Consider the following 22,563-nt stretch of genomic DNA (forward strand, 5'->3'; position numbering starts at 1 on the left):
TGCTACACAGACAACAACCTGCAACATAGTTAAACTAAAGTCTCTCATCCTTGATAAGTATATAGGCTAAATATGTTATAGGCCTTTATTCATGTGAAGTCAATATTGATTGCCTTTCAACAATTTATCTCTCAGTGAATGGTAAATAGAAAATAAAACAAAATAAAAAAAAACTTGAAAGCACTTGAAACCATTGTGAGAAAAAGAATATTTCTAATGTAACTGTGGTTTATCATGCTCTGCATGGTGATACTTTGTTGTAGTTCGTCAAACATATTGGCTGCTGGCAAATTCCATGGCCAGTCTCGACAGGTTGTGGGTGCTGTGAAAAGACCAAGGTTGCATTTTTTTTTATTATTCCTTTTTATTTTTATTTTTTTATTTTTTTGCCCCAGTCCCTGGTGGGAGAAGAGGTTCAGATCAATGTAGTGCACTCTTTTTTTTGCCTCCTGGGGCCCAGAGCCGTTCCAGTCGAAAGCAGACACAAACTAATCCATCTCTATTTTGCCGAACCTCCAGGCTCGGGAATTCTTCCGGAGCTAACATAGGGCGAGGTTGACAGACTAGTAGTGTAAATAAGGTCTGGGAGCAATTCTTTCACTTTTTTGTTCTCTAACCCCTTAGAGGGATGACATTGGTCAGGTCAAGCCATTCAGTTTTTTTGTGCTATGAGGTGCATCTGCTGCTATTACTTCCTTCCAAAACATCCCTACCTATTCATGTCTCATTACAGTGCAGTGTCCAGTAAGTCAAACAGGGAAACTAGCTTCTTCAACAGGGTTGCGGTTGGTTTGATGAAGGTAGACATTACAGTCCCTGAACGCACACACATGCAAATTGGACCACAAGAATAAGTAAAACAAGATTAAAGACAACAACATACATTAATCATCTTACGTTTAAATTAAAGTCACATGCTACTTGTTAATAAAGGACTTTAATAAAATGATTTGTGGACTCCATGGACCCCCCCCCCCCCCCTTCAAATGGTTACATCAGAAATACTTCTGTGGAAGCATCAAAGACTGACACATCCTTCAGCTGGTACTGCTAGCTTGTTTGTTATGGGGACAATTTACATACAGTGGTGTAATTTTACACCAGACATGACAGCCGGGTGTTCCCACACAAAGAGATTAGAATGGATCTCAACATTATCTGTGTAAGTAGAACAGAGCACTGTCAGAAGAGATTAAACCTCAGTTTTGCTGAGTTGCTGTCAACCAAAATATTCAAAAATGCAGTATTGTGCAGTTTTCTATTTCTTTCTTTCTTTCTTTCTTTCTTAGCATTGTTGTGCAAGGGTATATTTTAAGGTTACGTTGGCAATTACGCATCAATCAAACTGTTCGAATGCCTACATTTGTAGGTGCCAAAGCAGGCATTGTAGAATATACACAGTATCAAATTGTATTTAAATTCATTTAGTGTTATGTATTTTTCCTCTTTACATAGAAATAAATAATTCCATTTTAAGGTATTTTTTTGCTAGGTTGTATATTACAAATATCCAGCATCTATGTGGGCGGTATTGCATTTCATGGAATTTTATGAGAAGGAGAGGCAAAGACATCAGTCCTTGCTTAGTACTTTGATTAAATTCTCACAGAACAAACAAAAGGCCTATTTAATGGTCTATGACAAATCCCCATGCAGATTGCCGTGCATTAAGTTGTAAAGCCGATCTCCGTACCCACAGAAATGGTGCCATAAACAGTGTAGATGAGTGAGTGTAGTTCGGCTATCATGACATGAGCCCAGAATTATGTCTATAAATACATTAAAGTGTTGTCACGTAGAGATACATCTCACCAGAACTCGAGAGGGTCTGACAGCCTTGCTTGGTCGTTGGAGTTTCATTGCCTGACAGTTTAACACAGATGAAAATTTTTGCATCCTCTGAGCATTGTTCAATACTTGTCAAGGTGGTCTTGTTCCGTAAAAGCTTGTAAATATAGACTTTTTCTGCTTATTTTTCATCACCTTAAAGCTCTTCGTGATTATAGACGTAGATTTCTATGTGCTTTGACTAAGACAAAATGTGTGAATGTGCTGAACTGCATAAGTGTATTGTATTTTTTCGGATCATCTTACTCTCTGATGTCTGAGATTAATGTGGCTGGTTCAGGAAGCTCCAGGGTGTGATGTGTGTGTGTATGAATACACTCATCATTTTGGCAGGAGCTGAATGATAACGGTGCAGTCTGTGGCCGCATGTTAATAGTCTCAGCTTTCCACTCTGAACTTTTAAGTGATTAAGTTTTTTAACATATCAGTTTCTTGGTTCAGTGTGTAACTATTAGACAGATCATAGAACAGGTAAAGGCAAGTTTCTCAGACTCTGTGTCAGCCTAATAATGTTTTTCAGGGGCTTTGTTCTACCTTATTTAGCTGAATTAGATTTGCTGGTATACAGTTCAAACAAAAATATGCTTACTTTGTGGCCCCCTACGTCTGCCTACGTCTGTTTCAACAGCACTGAGCACAGTTTCTCACATTTGCTTGTATGCTTGTCTTTCAGTTTCCCTGAATGCTGAGGGATGGACTGGCTCATCGTTTCGCTGCTGGTGTTGGCCGTGTCCACCTCAGGGCAGCTGTGCCCCAAGCGTTGTATGTGCCAGAACCTATCGCCTTCGCTTGCCATCCTCTGCGCCAAGACGGGCTTGCTTTTCGTGCCCACGGTAATTGACCGCCGCACGGTCGAGCTGAGGCTAACGGAGAACTTCATTACAGCCGTGAGGCGCAGGGATTTTGCCAATATGACAAGCCTCTTGCACCTGACCCTTTCTCGAAACACCATCAGCCAAATCATGCCTTACACTTTTGCTGACCTCAAGAGACTGCGGGCACTACACTTGGACAGCAACCGCCTCAGCGTGGTCACCGATGACCACTTTCGAGGACTTACCAATCTGAGGCACCTCATCCTTAGCAACAATCAGCTGCATGACATTTCCCCACATGCTTTCGATGACTTCTTGGGGACCTTGGAGGACTTGGATCTGTCTTATAACAACCTGGTGGACATCCCATGGGAGACCATTGGACGCCTGACCAATGTGAACACTCTGAACATGGATCACAACCTTATTGAGCACGTCCCTCAAGGGGTATTTGCCAACTTGCACAAGCTAGCTCGTCTGGATATGACATCCAATAAGCTGAAGAAAATTCCCCCGGATCCATTGTTTCTTAGGATCCCAGTTTATGCCAAGTCCAAGGGTTCTCCTCTCTCTTCACTCGTGCTAAGCTTTGGAGGCAACCCTCTCCACTGTAACTGTGAACTTTTATGGTTGAGGAGACTTACTCGAGAGGATGACCTGGAGACCTGCGCTTCACCTCCTGACCTCACTGCCAAGTATTTCTGGACTATACCTGAGGAGGAGTTCATTTGTGATCCACCAGTGATCACCAGAAAGTCCCCTAAAACCTTTGCCATGGAAGGACAACCCACTAGTCTGAAGTGCAAGGCCAATGGAGATCCAGATCCAGATGTCCACTGGATCTCCCCTGAAGGCCGACTGATCTCCAACACCTCGCGGACACTTACCTTTAGCAATGGAAGCCTGGAGATCAATATCACTTCTCTGAAGGATACTGGAGTATTCACTTGCATTGCATCCAATGCTGCAGGGGAGTCCACCGGTACTGTGGAGCTGGTGGTCAATCCCTTGCCTCACCTGGCCAATAGCACAAATCGGGTTCGGGAGCCTGATCCCGGACCTTCGGATATCCTAACGTCTGCCAAGTCAACCTCACCCACTGGAAATGACACCGGACCTCAAGAGCGGAAAGTTGTGCTTGCTGAGTTGACGGTAAACTCTGCTCTTATAAGGTGGCCTTCACAGCAGCAGTTCCCGGGGATCAGAATGTACCAGGTCCAGTACAACAGCTCAGTGGATGACACACTTGTCTACAGGTAAGAAGGTGCTGAAGAAGCATTGTTCACTTGGTTAATTACTGTATCAAGACAGCATTGGTGTCATTTTCAGGTAGGAATCCAGTTGCTTTCTGTCACAGCTGTTACCATGGGGAATTCTGTCTAAAATGCTTGCCAAAGTCAGTTTTCAACATTCCTTTATCTGATTGTTCACAAAACTTACACACTCATCACTATATTCTTTGAGAGTCCTTAGTGCATTCTTCATATCAGGAGAAGCCAAATGTTTGTTTTGGCTTAAATTAGAAAAATCAAACAATCAAAGCCTTCAGGCGGAATCACCCAAGACAGCTCTAAATGAGTTTAATACACACATGAAACTATTAAGTGTTCTCTCAAATACGCCATAATTATGCATGAGTATCTCCCTTATGACAATGCTCAACACAGTGCAGCACTTGGACCATGTCATAATGTTGTTCTCTTTAATCTTCTGTTCAGTCGTAATGTTCATTTTCTCCCTGTATGATGAAAACAGCTTGTTTCTAAAACCCAGAGTTTTAGACTGACAAAAAAAGAAAAAGAAAACAGTGGTCTCAGCATTAGTCCACAGCAGGAATCCTCTGTCATGAGGAGAAAGAAAAATATTCCTTCGTCTACCACAATTTATGTTTTTTCCAAAGCTTCATCTACCACGTTTTATGTTTTCCCAAATTGCTGCCTATTGCCATGGGAACTCGAATGTTCTAATGTTTTTGTGCCTCATATCTTTTTAGAGCTGAGAACTCCCCTCAGTCACATGAGCAAATAAGCAAAAGAAAACGGGGGTTGGGGGCGGGGGGGGGGGGGGGGGGGGGTAGCCACGGAGGATTACTTCTTTTTCTCCTGAAATGTCCAAACTCTGTCCAAAAAAAAAAAAAAAGCGACTTTATCATTGGTCCCTATGAAGTGGATGAGTAACCAGACTGATTTTTCTTGGCTAATGTTTGAAAACTACATCCTTGGTGCTATTTTCAGATTCACTGCTGTCTGGTGTCTTTAATTAGTCTGGGAGTCTGGGTGAAAAGAGGCACTGAAGCTGAATTCATCTGCCCATCTCTCTCTCTCAAATATTAATATTTACAAGCTAAATAATCTGAAGGTGTCATATTTCAGTTGTGTTTGGGGATGATATGGTATGATGCAGTTGGTGCCATTTGAAGGACACTTGCATTCTGCATTGTGATTGGAGAAGAGCTTATGACAGATATGTCTCTGAGGCACAGAAAGCTCTGCAAAAAGTAACAGCCTCAAGCAGTAATTTGTAGACAATTTTAAAAAGCTGTGTTATGGAACGGAATAACAAGCGCTTCCAGGTCCCTTCCACCCGGCGTTAACACAAGCCCAAAAATGATTAAGACCCAATGAATGTAATTCACAGAGGAACTAGGTCAACCAAATGAGAAGTCCAGCTTGCCAACTCAATGTTGTATTATGGTACAGAGATGCCTCCGAACACTCAGCCAGTGAGAACCAATTGCAAATGCGATGCACTTCTCTAAAAAAAAATCCCTGCAGTTCGCTGTCCCTCTGTCCAAATTAACATGTCAGTGAGCATTTACAAGCGAGCATTTAGAGGATTTAGGCATGTTCCGCACAAAGTTTGTTTCCGTTTTGGGTCAATATGGGAAAAAAGTGCTCTTACTCAGCCCACCAGAACAATCAAAGGCTCATTGAATTCGTCCAGTCGCTTGAGCTCAGCTATCGATGGAGGTATGGACAGCACTTACACACAATTAGAAGTCTCCGCTAATCAATTGGTTTCTGACAGGTCACACATACCTAAAAGAGAATTTAGTCTGGTGGAGAATAACTGAACAGAGCAACATGAATCAGCAGTATTAGCAGAATGTACACCTGCAAAGAGAGAGAGAGAGAGAGAGAGAGAGAGAGAGAGTACACCCCTAAGCAAATAGATTCTCAATTCAGTTTTCCACAGGTTTCCATATATTGCATATACTGTAGAAGGCCTCAGGGATCATGCCGGTGGAAGATTAGGACTGCTGTTTGATGTAACGGTGATCTAATCCTCATTTGAACACAGTGGTGTCTGGACAGGATCTTAGAATAGGAAACTAACACAGAGCATGTTCTGCTGTACCATTTCACACCCTATGCTCCAAGCAACACTAAAGTTCCAATTTGTCTTTACAGGGCAGGATGTCTTTGAGAATGTCAAGGTTAGGCCTGTTTCCAGGGAGTGATGTCAGGAAAGATAATGATACAGCTGAATGGTGTTAGGAACAACAACAACAAAAAAAAAGAAAACACAACAAAACAAACAAAAACCCCTAACTTTTACTCAAGAGTTCATTGCAGTTAGCTCATCTTAAAACACGGCAGACAATTCCACGTACGTGTTTTATACGACGAGTCCTAAAAAGCTGCTAGACCTTCCATTACTGTCTTTTCACAAATAAACAGAAATATATGAAAATGATATGGTACGCGTTTAACCATATAATTATACCCTTCTCTGCTGGCGTTGATCATACTCTTCCTCAGATGCACGTTCTCTCTCACTCTGTTTCTCTCTCTCACTCCTGCACACACACACACACACACACACACACACACACACACACACACACACACACAGAGTTTTAAAGAGCCAGAATTAGAAGGTCTGAACAGATAGATAAGGATGACCGAAGTATTTGTCTGGAGACTGGACTGGAGTCTTAGATAGTATATTCAGTGTGCATATCCATCTTTTTTTTTTTTATGTGGATATCAGCAGTAATTCTTTACAGCGGCATTGTTGCCAGACAAGCATTATTTCACAGAGTGCATATGATTCATGTATTTAGAGAAAACAAGACGAAAGAGTCAATGCTCCTCTCTTTTGTGTTCTTTAATGACAAAGAATAAAAATGAGGCTTTTTATTCTTCTACCAATGCGAATACCAGATCATGCCCACCACTGCTAATTGCTTTTTAATGAACATTAAACAAAGATAGAGAGGGACTGAGAAAATTCCAGGCTGCCACTTCAAATGGACTCCTGCAGATACTTTTTTTTTAAAGAACTACGTGGGGCATCCTTCTTCTAAAAGACGGCGTTTTATGAAAAAAAAGAGTCTAAAAGCTTAATTTGATCAATATTAATGTATGTTTTGATAGCTTTCATTGGAATCGGTGCCTTTGGATGAACAGGTTGATTTTCTTGTTCTTCAAACTGTGAAACAGATGGCTGGGGCAGGCTGTTCAATATTAGCTTCCCGTGTGTACAGTAACTCTTTATGCTGATAACCATTAAAAGGCACAGGAAAGCTGTCTTCACATACAATTGTTGAGATTTGTGTGAATGCATAGACAAAATAGGGGGAAAGTGCCTGTCTGTTTCTGTGTGTGTGTGTCCGTGTGTGTGTGTGTGTGTGTGTGTGTGTGCACGTGTGCGTGTGTGTTTGTGCTAAAACTCAAACACAAGTACACTTAAGCACACAGGTGAGGTTTGCTGCTGTTTAGTCATAATGTGCTGACTACTGTGTTGACTCAAGCATCAAATTTTTTTGCTCTACCCTATTCCCTTGTCTGCTTATGTCCTTTCATTCTTCAACCTCCAAATGGTCCATTTTTCTTTCCATGTTACCTCACCATAAGCACGCTTACAAAGGCAAACATAACCTCCGAAATTATACTCCTCACCTATCAACTAGATGCAGGTGTTTGCAATATTAATCACAGTTAACAGCTCCAGAATTAGACATAATTAAATACTTGTATCTGCCATACAAGTGCATGTATGGCTGAAAAATTGTTTCTTTTTAGTCATTGTTGACACTTTGTAACTCCTACAAGCTGAGGCATTGGTGCTATAGTTAATCAAATGATCTGTCGATAGTTTAGTTGCCTCAGATGGCTCTCTGTAATATGTCTCACAAATTGAATCCATTGTCAACTGCATATCTTTCTCCTGGTGGTGCCTCCTCTAAGTGTTTGAGTACATTAGTACATTAGGATTCTTGCCTAACCCATTCACTGACCCGTCAAAACGGCTGCTAGCATCATGTCCCGTAAACCAACATGGCCCCCGCCTAACAACAAAATTACTCATTCACCCATGACATTTCTTGTGTAAAAATGAGCCGGTTTTGAAAAACATTTGAAGTTATTTTTTTTTTCTTTTTTTTTTTAAATCAATTCTTTAACCAGTGGCTTAGAAACTGAGCATTTCTCTCTTGAAGCAGAAAAGAGGATTTTTTTTTTTTTTTTTTTGGTTTTCCATCGCCCAGTCAAACGAATGCGCGATGCACGGCACAACACACACGTGGAGGTGACAGGGTCTGAGTCAAAGCTTGGAAATGCAAAGTGAAGAATTCTGAACGCACAGCTCGTGCTCCATCAAGCCTGATTAACAGATGGCTGACATGTGAAGGGGCTGGTGTGGGGCGGGGCGGGGGGGTAGTCAAGCTTTTGTCTCATCCATCACTAATGACTGATGGACTGATTAATGTCGCTCGCAGCGAGGGCATCTGACGTCTACTGTGACATGATGCGAGGACGCTAAAAGACCACCTCAGCGAATGCCTTTGGCTTCTAACTTAAAGAATACCACTGGGGTCGAGAGAAACCCTGAAGATAACAATCTAGCTAACGAGGTCTAAATGTAAACACTGGTGTCTTAAAAAAGACAAAAAAAATGAAAAGAAAAAAGAAGGAAAGAAAGAAAGAAAGAAAGAAAGAAAGAAAGAAAGAACAAACGACAAAAAGAAAGCTGCAAAAGCCCGTACAGGTAATATCTATAAGCTGTAATTCTCGAGAATGTTCCAGAAGTATGGATCTCACAAGAATCACAAGAGTAAACCTCAGTTAATGCTTCTAACTGAAAGAACAGAAAATATCTCTAAGTTCGAACTCCAGAGTACCACCACAAATGTATATCACTGAACACAACACACACACATGCTGCTTTCTCTCACAAGAAGCAGCCACGACCGATTTTGAGTTATTTGGTTTCCCTACTAAAGCAGGCAATGTTGTAGATAAGAGGCCACAATCCTGATTACTGGTGACAATAAATCTGTTACTCTAAGTGCCTCTTGTCCCCCTGGTATTGTAGACTTGATTAGAAGCTCAGTAATCACCCAGTAATACATAAAGTGTGAACAGATTGTCATTTTTGTTGTCAGAGCCATGAGGTCACTGTCCCTAATGAAATAACTGATTGGATAACAGGGAGTTTTCATGGGACATAAAGTTGAGCGCAGTGCGATTAGATGAGACAGCGTTTTTAGAAAAAAAAAATATATGCAGAGAAACAATCCTTGGCTCTGGTATCAGGTGTCAAACTACTCAATGCGTCATTAGAAGCTGAGGGACTCTGGAACGACTGTTAGCGATACAATCCATAATTCGCCCTTTTTTTTTCTGTCGAGTAAGGAGTTTTTTGTAATTTCTGTAGCGTCCCAGATCAATTTTTAATTATGGGCGTCAACGTTCCCTCCCTCAACTGTACCCCCACCTCAACTCAAACCCGCCTCCTCCCCAGCTGCCATGGACATCCACCCTTACACACACACACACAGCTCCTCCTGTGTGCAGATTAATTAACCTGACACAGCACAGCCTCTTGGAGAAGTCTCTGGCCCTTTTAGTGATTCTAATGTCAACTGACAACAGGTTGCCTTAAAGGAAAGAGCTAATCCAGCAAAACTGGAGTACTTAGAATAGAATCAATGTCCTGGAAACTGTAGACAGGGGATTTTACATGCTTTTCAGCCATGTTGTGGTATTGAAGAACTGGCTTCTTCATGATTACAACACAATGATTTACACATGGCACTTATCCCAGGGCTAATGGTTTAACCAGTCACTGAGATACTAACAGGAAACAGAGGTATGAGGCTTAGTTTGAACGATGCCAACTAACATTCTAACTATTAACTGTAATGTTTTATTATATATTTTAAACAACACTTTAGAACACATTACATTATTGAATGTTTGATGAAAAACAAATAAGCATTGTGCTCGTTCACTGATATCATGATATAAACTGTTTGTCAGCACCACAACAGTGCCTGTTTAGTCCTGTTTACGATTTTACAGTGTTTTACAGTTTTCTTCTTTCAGCAAAATGAAACATATATCAGTATTCATAACCAGGGTCCCATTGGTCTATCCAGGCACGTGCGGACCAATCAGATTGCATGAGAAACCAAGTGACTTTGAGAGCTTAAGACACACTAAGCGAGCATCATTTCACATCATTTTCTGTTGCGGTTGTTTTTTCATGCTTGATGGATATGTATGATTGTCATATATTCTTTGACTTGTAACAAATCAGTCCTTGGATACCAATGACAAAATAGCCTCACCTGTAGTGCTGTACTATTTTTGCTGTGGTTTACAGACATTTCGTGCTTCTGTCATGGTGCTATTGGAAAACTCAGATATTCTCTACTTTGAGAGGATTTTAGCTCTTTGTTTCACGTCTTTCCCCCAAATTTTCCGTTCCTTTTGATTTCTATAGCGACTAGGCCCCTTGCCCAAGCTAGCAACAACATCAAGGGAGTTTTCAGTGTCACGGATAGTTCTGTTATTGATTACCGCCAAAGAAATAGTACAAATAAAATTCCTTTTCACATACAGTGTATTGGAAGACACATTCCCGACATAGTATTTAGTATCATGTAGACTTCAAAGTACAATTTAAAATAACCATTTTCGCTTGAAACTGCTTAAAACCAGGAGAGCGTTTGAGTGTAGCTCTAATAAAGCTGTGTGCACATGGCTGTGCGCAGATGACTTGAAGTATTTTCTTTTGAGGCGCCGAGACGACTTCATTCCCTGGCCTACTGGCGGTCTACTTTCCTCCTAAAGCCCAGAGTTAAGCTCTTTAGCTTAGCACGGATGAGCGCGGTTTCATTTTAACACAATAAAGGTGCTTTCATGAGCCACCGCCATCTCCTTTTAGAACCACTTACGCTCCCCAGTACTCACAATGCAACTGGACAGATTTGAGGAAGCGACTTGGCCTACCATATTTTTCTCTGTTTATCAAATCTATTGATCCAGAACTGGACTGGAGCTGAGGAACAGGGAGAGAGTGAGAGAGAGAGAGAGGTTGAGAGTGAGTGAGTGAGAGAGAGAGAGAGAGAGAGAGAGAGAGATGGAGCAAGAGAGAGAGAGAGAGAGAGAGAGATAGAGATGGAGAGAGAGTGAGTGAGAGAGAGAGATGGAGAGAGAGAGAGAGAGAGAAATGGAGCGAGAGTGAGTGAGTGAGAGAGAGAGATGGAGAGAGAGAGAGAGAGAGAGAGAGAGATTTATGTGGGTGTTGTTCTCTATCTGTCTGAGCAGCTTTTTGTGTTTTTTTTTTTTTTTTTTCTTTCAGTTTCGTGTTCCTGAACTGTGGTAAAAGGAGGACAGAATGCAATCATCTGTCTCTCCGGACATCCTTTAAAAAAAAAAAGGGTTGATGCTCAGGGCTGTATTTCTGGGACTTTGAGGATACAAACTTTCAAGGTGACAAGGCCTAAAAGCAACAAAATCACCCTGCCATGGGAATGACTCCAGTGTTTAGATCCAGAAACTTTCAAAGGTTTTTTTTTTTTTTTTTTTTGCGGTAAAACGCTTGATCTCGACTGGCGTGTGAGGGGGCAGCTTTGTGTCTCCACACGGCATTCTATACACGATTTTAAACACAGCAGCGACTCCCGACAACTCTGGAAAGGCATTTCTCTATTCCAGCTGAGCCCTGCACCAGGCCTGTGAGGTAAATCAGTCTATTGTGAGATTGAATGGGCCAGAGCAGAGACTCCCATCTCGCCGACAAAGACTCTAACACATGAGACCATATGAGCATGAGTGGCAGGGACGAAGGAGCGTTACCGGGGCCTTATCCCGGCGCCTCGGCCTCGGCCTATCAGAAATCAGATAACCTGAGAGGTTGAGAGGGAAATTGCTGGAGGACGGTAAACGGATGACTGAATTTTCGGCGGAACCGTTTAAGTGCTCGCGGCTTTAATTGGAGGGATGCATCTCTGTTACCGTGGAGCCGAAAAGCCCAGTAGCCTGCAGGAAAGAGAGAGAGAAGACATATCTGTTGGTCTTAAACCACTATCTCTGCTCTCTTTTCACCTCTGTGGTCTTCTCTCTCATCTTATCTCTCTCCCAATTAAGGGCAGCACAAGGACCTGAATGTTTATGGAGAATGCCATAGATGAACCTTTAGGGAATTTTATCATGTTCCTTTGGTCTCACTGCATGAAACAAAAACAACAACAACAACAAAAAAAAATTCTGTCATGTTCATTTTATCTAAGATAAACTGTTGAACTAGCTTTTAAACAACATTATAGAATATGGAGGAATGATCAAAGACCTAAATTAATTTAAACAGCCATAATGTCAGGGTGATTTCAATTAAACGGTTGGCAGTTTGTTACAGCACCAAAAAACTAGCGCTAGCAGCCGTTTTCCGTTACAGTATTTTACCAGAATGTACAGCGTGTTGACTTCTGTCAACGCTGTTTATGTTTAGCACCGGTCATTCACTTTGCTATTGACATTATAACTCCAGAGAGAATCTGGAGATTTGACACCAAGTGAAGTCATCAAGTCAAGTGTAATTTACTGTCAGTTTTGTTTCATTGTTTGGAATAGAGGCAGGTGCACAGATGTTCACAGGTGCTGTGTAGGACGAACGTTTAAACCTGTTTGGATTCATGAGCAGGTCAATCAAACAGGACTGAATGAGAGCGACACTTGACTTTGAGCCAGATGCTAAAGTGTCTACTGTGTGGGTTTGAACCCTCCACTCTCTGTGGGCAAAGGGAGGAGCACCAAGTCTTGTTCATTTTAGAGACACAAAGAAAGAGAATCCGTCAAATCTGCCCCCCCCCTTTTTTTTTTTTAAATATATCATTCCCTTTTATGTTGGATCTTTAGCTTTTTGCAGATATTAAAACGGCAACTTTCTGCGCAAATTGCCTGTTCTATGTATTTCAGAGGTTGATGTTTTGGTTTTGTGGGTTTGGAATGTTGTAACTATAGTAACCATGCTCTGTTAGTATAACATAGATTATGATGTATGGTGACCATGGTGATGGAGGTTCTGATAATGCAGTTTTGATTATGATGTAAAAAAAAAAAAACGCCCTTTGATTGTGGTTCTGACAGATCGAGAATTTGACCCTGAAAATAATAGTTGGAAGTTTTGGAGCCCGTTACTATGTTTTCATCATGGTATTGACAACAAACAATGAGTAGCTTTTAAATAGGAAAATGTAAGAGATTCCAATAGTAATTGGTTTGTTCAAAGCTTTGGTGATTTTTAAGGACTCACACAGTATGTGACTGAACTGTGAGGAGTTTAGCTGGTTATGGCAGTAGACAAGATGACAGTCTTGTTCTCAGCTTTGATGGAGGCCATTTTACAGCTCAGAGCCTTTAAGTGGTTTTGATAGTAACCAAATTACTGATGGTTATTGTCAAATGCCCCACCTCAGTACTAACCAGAAATATGAAAATGATTTAAAATAAAAAGCTACAGTGCCAATAACCTCACAGGATAGGTTTTTTTTTGTTGTTCATGTGAAGGTGAGAGTCTCACAGATGGGATGTTTTAGGTATGAACACACAGCGCAAAATGACATCAGGCATTTGTCTTTCTGGATCATTCTGTGTGTGTGTGTGTTGACTTCAGTTCTTTCTGCATCGTGCACATGTACCACATACATTTCCCAGCGTGCTGACCAAAACCCAGAGGAATAAGGGGCTAGACACAGAAAGCAAGCCTTCAACACACACACACACACACACACACACACGCACACACACACCATCACATGCTGACAGATGCATTGCCATAGCCTCATGTATCCTTACTGATACAGACATACACTCCAGGCTCAAATGTAATTACACCTCAATCAGGCTTCCGTCGCCTCTGCATTGCTGTCGAGTCTGTCTCCGGATTGGCTGGGGGCAGCTGTAATTCGTTCAAATTACCCTTAGCTTCAAGGGGGAGCTCTTCTCCCTGCCCCCCCCCCCCTCCTCCCCGCCCTACATGCGAATACCAGATTTCTGCCAGTGTTTACCTGCAGGAAAACGGTTCCTGTATTCTCCACAGGGAGCCTTATTATCGAGCAGGGTTTTTTTTTTTTTTTTTTTTCTTCAAAAAAAAAAAAATAGAAAAGAAAAGAAAAGAAAGAAAAGAAAAGGAAGCGCCGATTTTTTTCTTCAGAGAGATGAGCAAACGCGACGGTTTAAAAGTTAAAAATAGAAGCGTCGGAAAAGTACACTGGTACGATAGCTTTCATCCGTGCTTTGATTGAAGGCGGTACGTTTTCCAAAATACCCAGCACTCAGACATCAGAGGCGGTCTGTCAAATAAAGGGATTCTGTCGGTTATGGACCTGCATCGTCCTTTGATCACGTGGGTTAGTGAGACGACATTGCTGGGTGAATGGTACAGCAGTCATCTGTGTCATACGATATTAGTGCTACAGGGCTGGTGCCCCAGCTTAGTATTACAGCATATTCATTTTCACAGTATAGAATACGGCGGCACCGAATACAGAACCGAAACGCCACCGGAAAACACTGGATGAAACTCAAGTCTTGCGCGTACTAATAGAGAAAGCATTCGTCTGACAATACACCCCCCCTCCCCCCTCCCCATCATAGCCAAAATAACTTTTCCCTCATCTTGGCTCTCGCTACGTTGCTCATTTTTCAAATAGCAATTTTCCTGCCTGCCAGGGCAAGGACTCACTCGCTCCTACTAGTCAACTCCTTCTGAACTGATGATCTGCAAGAAGAAGCCCATACCTCTGAGATATCTCATTAACTGCCACTGAAGGTTTGTGGCTTTTGGTAGAGAGATAGTTAGCAGCTACCTCCTTTTGTCAGCAATTAGGGTTGCTCGTGACATAGTAACTTTCTTCAGTGCCTTTTAAAAAAAAGTAACTTTTAAAAAATGTAACCTCAAAAGATCTTAAAGTACCTTTCAAATTGCATTTGTTTACTCAGTATGGAAACAAGCAAAAACACAAAATAATAAAGCCAAAGCCAATATTCTACATGCATTTTTTTCCCTCCAAATGCTACGTTCAGGGTTTCAGCAGAGAATCTTCCATCAAGGAAATCTGACAGGCTTTACATACATATTTGCATGTACGTCTGGAAGAGGATGGATGTTTACGGTATACGGATCAAAGATGCAGATGCCCATGGAGTTTATCTTTAAGATTTAGGGATTAGAATATTCATTGCAGGAGGAAGTCAGAGCTTAGGGCTGATGTTGGAATGATGCATGTTTCTCAACAGATGACTACAAATGAACATTTTTCAGGCTATGTGACAGGAAAGCCAACAAAGAATATTCACAAACAAATTTTGCCCGTCCAATGAAAACATCTCTTCGGCTAGAGCACGTAAAAAGCACATATTTATATGCGAGTCTGCATTTGTGTTTTGGGCATGTGTACGCTTGTGTATGCACCGGGGGGGTGTCTCCGCACAGCCTGCGGGGGGTAATGCTTACCACCAGCGAAATCCAGCAGTATTCATTGCCCCACAAGCCATATGGGACGAGCGCACTTAAATTAAGGCTGGAAGACAGAGTACAAATTAGAAATAAAAGCGCTTTTTTTTTTCTCCGTTTTTATTTTAAGCTTGGCGTGTACAAAGTGGAAATGTATTGCTTCAATTATTCAAAACAGATTTACATTTTAGCAATCTGTCTTTTTAAAAGTGTATGTATTTGTTTATTTATTTGTATATTTAAGAGCACGGTTTTGGGCCTTGAACGCGCTTGAAGAGGCTATGCGCTAGCCTGATTAACATTAAGGAGCGGCAGTCAGTTTGACTTGGCAGTCAGGTTTCTCCATGGCAGGAGGAGACTACTAAAAGAGGCGGGGGGGGGGGGGGGGGGGGGCGGTGGCATGAATAAATGATGGAATAATTTAAGGCTGTTTTTTTGGAGGCCAGTCATACCATCTCTCCTCATTCACTTTCTTTGTGAGGAGCAGGCTCTAGTCCAAGGAGCCTTGGGTGCATTTGCCACACGCTAGCTAACCTTCACAGTCCCTTTGGAAACTAACCACACATCAATAATGTAGCTTAGCCCAGTATCTCTGGCAGAAGTGGTAGTGGTAGGCAGCAGGGTCTGAGAGGCTCAGGTGCACTGCTATGTTGCACGCTGATGGGAAATAAAGTTTTGATGCCACATGCTAACATGTCAACGTACCGTGTGTATTCATGCAATCGCGGTTAGTTCTCTGTGCCTGGGAATAGAATGTAGGATAACGCAGTGATGTCATTTTCGAAGCTTTAGAACCTTCGGAGAGAATCAAATGAAGAAGAGGACAGTGATATTGGGTAGGAGGGAATAGAATGTCACATGAGAGCCAAAACAAATTTTTGTTTCATTGAATTAAATGAAAGCACTGTCTCGCTGTGGAGAAGAAACCACCCTCAGACAACTGTGAACAGCCTCTCCTTCAGTTTTACTCCTCGTTGGGAATCTTAAATGTAAGCCAGATGAATTGTGGTGTGGGAGAATCGAAGAACATGCGAATCCTCCGTATTTTTCTCCCTCTGTGGTTTCCGTTCCAGTTTTCTGCGCGCACCAGAGCGGAGATCAATTCTGTTCCAATTCAGCCAATTCTAGGAGCCAATGAGATCTAGCTCATTCATTATAAATCTCTAAAAATTTCCATCAATTTTCTGATTCATTCATCGAATTTGGAAGTTCATTTCATGAACTGACAAAATTGAAATTGAATTGACTTACACTCTAACGATCAGGCGTCCCTCTACTCCAAGCAGTCTATCGCACTGTGTGCCATAAGACAACCTGATACGGGGATGAGTCTTTCATGCATGCAAACCCAGAGTGGAGCTGTTCTGGGCAGAGACAGGGGTTTGCAAAGCTGACAGGGGATATGTCAAGTAGCCTGGGGCTGGCTCTCCCTCTCTCCTTGGCACCCTTTAGCGGAGCCGGGTTATGAAGGACAGGGGGACATCCCCTCTGCCAGCTCCCTTCACTATCTGAGCTAACATGTCAGCACTCCACAGAATGTGTGTGTGTGTGTGTGAGTGTGGGTGTGTGTGGGGATATTCGACATGGTTTGGAGTTCTGAGCCCGTATGACAGAGGAGGATTTAGTTGTTTCAGAAATAACAGTATGTAATTTGTAGTATAGGACGAATGCTTACAGTTGAATTAATATATATATATATATATATATATACACACACACACACACACACACATTCACATTCATATATATATATATATATATATATATATATATATATATATATATATATTCATATATATCTCCAAGTGAAACTGTAGATCAAATCATCTTGGAAAAAGAACACAGGGCATGCAGATTAAGTGAGGATTAGAATGTGTGTGTGTGTGTGTGTGTGTGTGTGTGTGCGTGTGTGTGTGTGAGCGTGTGTGAGCGTGTGCGTGATTGATGGCCAAAATGAAATATGAAAGATGTACATTTTTTTGTACGTGACCTCATTATGAGATGAGAAGAATTTCTTTTTTTTTTTTTTGAAAAAAAGCCATCTATCTCTAATCATCATCTTAACCTTTGTTTACTGTAGATCCAACAAAGTCTCTGCAGTTTAATCCACGTCTGGTCTGTATGTGTGCATTTCAGATCTATCTGTTGCTCCAGCTGTTGTTGGATGAGGGAAGAAAAGCTCTTGGATGTTTTTGTGAAAGGCCTGTGAATATGTCCCATGAAAAGTTTATAGTGTGAACACCTGCTAAGTCACCATAGTGTTCCATTAACAGCTAGCCATACACTCTGCCTCCCACTGTACACTGAAAGGAGAGTTAAGAGCGGATGTTTTGACCTTATCTTGTCTATAAGAGTCAGGTTGTTATTCTAGCACAAACCTGACAAATAAGACCACTTCTGGGAAAACAACATTTGTAAGAAATCTCCATGTACCTTTGCACTCTACCCTAGAGCATGACTATTCGTAATGATGATGATGAGTATTATTATTATTATTTTTCAATATTCAGCTGGATTTAAATACTCAAATATCATTATGCACATGGTCCTCAGTCTTGATGTGCATTTAAAAAAAAGATCTCTTTTTATTTAAGAAATGGCATGAGATATTTAACAAATCCTCTTCCAGTTGTTTACTTGCATGTATTTACATCAAAGTATCCTCTACCTTTCGGTGTCAACATTATGTGATCTAGTCTGAATCAGTCTACACGCAGTGTCCAATAAAACTGACTGTGATAAACTCAAAGCCTCCCTGGGGTTAAGCCTCTCAGGAGGGAATACAACAAAAGCCTCTCAACAAGCCGTTCAGATCCTGCTCACACACCTCAGAAAGTTCCGGTTCACTGGTGCTCCCTCGGCAGCGTCTCGTTAACAAGCAAGTCAGGTATGCTGCGGACCACACGGCTAATAATTGGATGAATAAATAAGCTTGGTGCATGCTCCCACTGCACTGCAAAAAAAAAAAAAAAAAAAACCTGCTCCCAAAACACAATATGTCCGCAGTGCAACCGGCCAATACTTTTTCTTTTTTTTTCTTTTCAGGAGGGTCACTGCTTCTCCGCTAGTCTGTACGCGAATTAGCGAATTAGCAAAGAAAATGCGCAGTGCATATACCCGGGCGGTGTTACATGTGAAGGTGATGATGAAACAGTGAAACAGACCTACTTTTAGCGTGAGTTGGAGGGGAGGTGGGGGGAGGGGGTGAAAGATGAAAAGAGAGACATCTCACCTGAACTTGAAGACAGCTCCCTTTCCTCAGGAGACTTCTATATCCAATCGCAATTCAAAAGAATATTTTTCAAAATCATAAAACTATATCCCGCTTTAAACAGTTCTTCTCATTTAACAGGTCAGGTCGGGGGGGCCTCATGTTGTTGTTTCATTCCCAATACTGTAATACAACGCCTCATTAACTGATCAGTGGCTTCATCATGAATTATATCATTATAATCTTAGCCCAACCTAAACCTGGACCAGGTTTGAGAACTGTACATCTGTTTGTAGTATGCTGCATATGCGACTGCATTCTAGATGCAGTGTATCTAGGCCGTATACCTAGGCTTGACATTATTCAGATCTATCAACCAATCGGTGAGAGAGACAGACGGTAGGAGAACTCTGTTTGTAGCGCTCGATTCCTAGTCAAGTGCAGCTGTTGTCAGAGAAAATCGTTTCCTCAAAAAAAAAAAAAAAAATGAAGCGCTTTGAAAGCTGGATTGTGGAATTCTTACCAGACTGTCATTTTAGAGGATTTGCTCAGAACCTGATCCTTCTAACTCTGCCTGTTCACTCAAAGTTTAACTTGGTCTTTAACTTCAGATGAGTCCATTTTACTGAATGTTTGACTACTTTTTAAAGCCTTCTGTGATGAAGACCAATATCTCTTTGATTCTGGAGTACTGGTTATTTCTCTATAAAGACCTTGTTTTCTTTGCTTCTGTTGGCCCAGTATGCTCCTCTACCATTGCTCACTGTAGAACAGAGAGCGATGCTAAAAGAGAAGAAGGGAAGAAAAAAAAAAAAACAAAAGAAAAAAAAAAAACAAGATAAAGGCGGTTGACTGCGCTCAGATGAAGGAGCTTTTTTTTGTCTTGACGCGTTTCAGGATCGTCTCTGGGCGCAGAAAGAAACCTGTTAATTTTTATGGGCAGGCGCAGAGATGAGACGCAAGTCGCAAGTCGTAGTTTCAAGTCAATGAACAGATTCAGCAAAGGCAAATGAGGGTACTTCAAATAGCGCTTTAAAGTCTAGAGACAGGAGGTACACGACCTCTCCCCAGTGACGCCTTAATAGGACGGAGACTTAAGATGCAAAGATATCACTGTCTCCTACGAGATACAGCCTTATACCATTAGTCTTTGACCGCGAAAAATCCTCTTTAAAGAAGGAAAAGCCTGGCTTCATATTGACTCCTCTGTGACCCATGTTGTATTACAGGTATCTTTTTTTCCCTTTAATTCTAGTTCAAAAGTTCATAGCCCTCTGATCTTAAGTGAAAAGCCAAGCTAACAGCTATACAGAAGGCTTCAGTATTTGAACTGTGATGTGGTGTTATAGTTATGTTTGATGTGGCTCAAATTAGCTAGCTAAAGGCATTAGTTTTAATTAATTATCACAAAATCCTGACTGATTATGCCAGTACAATCTAAATACTTGGCAAAACGGGTGGTAGTTTTTTGTGGTGGGTTTTTTTTTTTTTTTTTGCTATAATTTATGCTTATTGTGTATTTTATAGGTGTGCAGTATTTTATTTTATAGTACACTGTAGTCTTTCCATAGACAAATTTTTACTGTGTTCTTGCCTCCAATAAAGCACCATAAGCGGGCAGACAAGCAGAAAAGTAATCATATCAGTGAAAATACTGCATTTGTAATACCCACAGTAATCCTCCTCAAGATGATGAAATTAATATGACAGCATCCCTTAATGTCTTTTGCTTTTACACATGAGAGTGGAAATCAATGTAAACACGTGGATGATATCATTAGAGAATCCCTTTAAAGGAGTCTTAGCGTAGCCCAGCGCTATTCTGACTTAGAGATACGTCTTGTAGAAACAGGCATTCACTGTCCAACTAGAGCTTTTAATCTCTGGGTTTTACACTGCTTCGCAGTTTACAACCTCGGTGAATGAAGAGGACTTTATCACCAACAGCATTGATTACACTTAAAGACACAAACGAAAGCGCAGGGCAAAGCCAATCTAGCTTCTAAGCCGCGTCTTTGAAAAGTAAGAGGTTAAAAAAGATGAGGTACATGACTGAATCAGTCCTACTCACTCATATACTATCATATCCTGTAGAGCACAGATTTCTCATCATCATTATGTCATTCGACGGTTTTCAGAGAAGACCAGTAGAAAATGACACCACTATGACGAAATAAGATAAATGTTTTCGTGATGGTTAACACCAAAAAATGAGATGAGAGAGGCTGAGTTGGCCAGTTGCACACTCATCAGAGACCAGCTATAAAAAACAAACAAAAAAAAAACATAATATAGATGCTCATTTATCTCCTTTAGCATCAACAGCTCCAGAACCTCTCAACTCCAGTGCTTCACAATTTTTACACACCATAAACCTAATAGGTGACGATAAACAAACAAACATAAAATATCGCAGCTGAACATGTTAAGCTGCTCTCAACATGCATGTATGTATTCACTCATTCATTCATTCATTCATTCATTCATTCATTCATTCATTCAGCCAGTTTCTTGGAATTATGACTCTAACTTTTCCAGAGTTGCAGTGTATTCATAAACTAATTGCTTTAGAATGAGTTATGCAATCATTCATTGCCACTGTTTCATGCAAGACTTGATATTTGTCATAACTGTTGAGTGTCTGACTAATGAGAAATAGACTGCCCTCACCCGAACTCTAATAGATGAACAGCGTCGTCTAATTAAATGACATTTGTGAGTTTAGCTGAAATCATTTTCAAGCCGGTAATGAGCTTGTTGACTGGCTAAAATGTGAACTTTTTCCAGTGTAATGACACACGCACACAATAACATTAAATGGACTTTGGAATAGTGCATTCATTTAATATACTGTTTAGAAAGGTGTCGCAGATTGGCAAACACTATTTAACTCAGTACATATTCAAAGTGATAGAGAGAGAGAGAGAGAGAGTCATCAGAGAGATGTCAACACATATCAGTAAGAAACTCCCAGCGTTGTATAATACAGTGACAAAGGCATTTGGACATGTTAGATGCGTACTTTTAAAATACGGCTTAGAGCTGTAGATTATGGATGTAAAGGGAAAAATAAGCTTTTGAATGTGAGATCTAACATTAAATTCATTTCCTAGTAAATTATATTTGTATACATCAGATGTATTAAAGCTTTAGCTCTTCCACTGTGGATGGGAACATCTGTTTCCTGTTCTTAACTACTCGAACACAGTTTGTTTCCATGAAGGCTGCATATTATCCATGGTGTATTTATACTGAAAAATGCCTAGAATCCATTGACGTGTATTTTGTTAGCTGTATCTGTACACAGTGTCCTCATACAATTATCCTGCACCCCACCCACCCACACACACACACACACACACTTTACACCTACAGTGCACTTATTTCAATGCTGTAAATTTCCGTTAAAATCAATTTACTGGCTCATGAGAAATCGATTTTGGCATTGCTCATGTTGATGGACCCTCTAATAAAGTCAAAGTGCCTGACCAGCTGGACTGGTTCCATGATGTGCAGTCATTGCCATACTGGTGCAGTAAAGAAGAAGAAAAAAAATTGTTCTGCTGTCCTGCCTCAAGCTAGACCAATAAAATAAGAAGAGGAAGGTGATGTCATAGAGGAAGGAATGGATATCCCTATGTATGGGTGCCAAAAGAATGTGCAGTGTCACTAAAATCAATGGAATCTGAGGCTCCTGGTGCAATAGTTACTTCCTATTATTAGTTACAGCACAAGGCCTGCGGCTGTGCCACTCTAAATCTTGTCCTTCTCACTGCAGTGAAGACTTAAAAGTCTCATCTGCATTAGCATTCCTGCTGAGCACTGACCAGTTCAATTATTGACATGGACCTCTCTAATTTTGAATCGTATTAAAGTAAAATAAACTCAGTTCAGCCATCTAATCCTATATTAATCCCAGTAGCTGAGGTTGTGGCACAGGGT

At 41.0% G+C, this 22,563-nt stretch overlaps 1 protein-coding gene across 1 annotated transcript in view; it reads left to right on the forward strand.

Moving 5' to 3' along the window:
• Positions 1 to 2,540: 2,540 nt before the first annotated feature.
• The window catches only part of LOC115814982 (leucine-rich repeat and fibronectin type III domain-containing protein 1-like protein), a 29,782-nt gene continuing 9,759 nt past the window's right edge, over positions 2,541 to 22,563 (forward strand). The window contains exon 1 of the mRNA XM_030777954.1: positions 2,541 to 3,919. Within this exon, the coding sequence (XP_030633814.1) occupies positions 2,541 to 3,919 (1,379 nt within the window). The remainder of the gene's footprint in view (positions 3,920 to 22,563) is intronic.

The sequence above is a fragment of the Chanos chanos genome, chromosome 6, assembly GCF_902362185.1.
Source record: "Chanos chanos chromosome 6, fChaCha1.1, whole genome shotgun sequence".
In the NCBI taxonomy this organism is placed as follows: domain Eukaryota; kingdom Metazoa; phylum Chordata; class Actinopteri; order Gonorynchiformes; family Chanidae; genus Chanos; species Chanos chanos.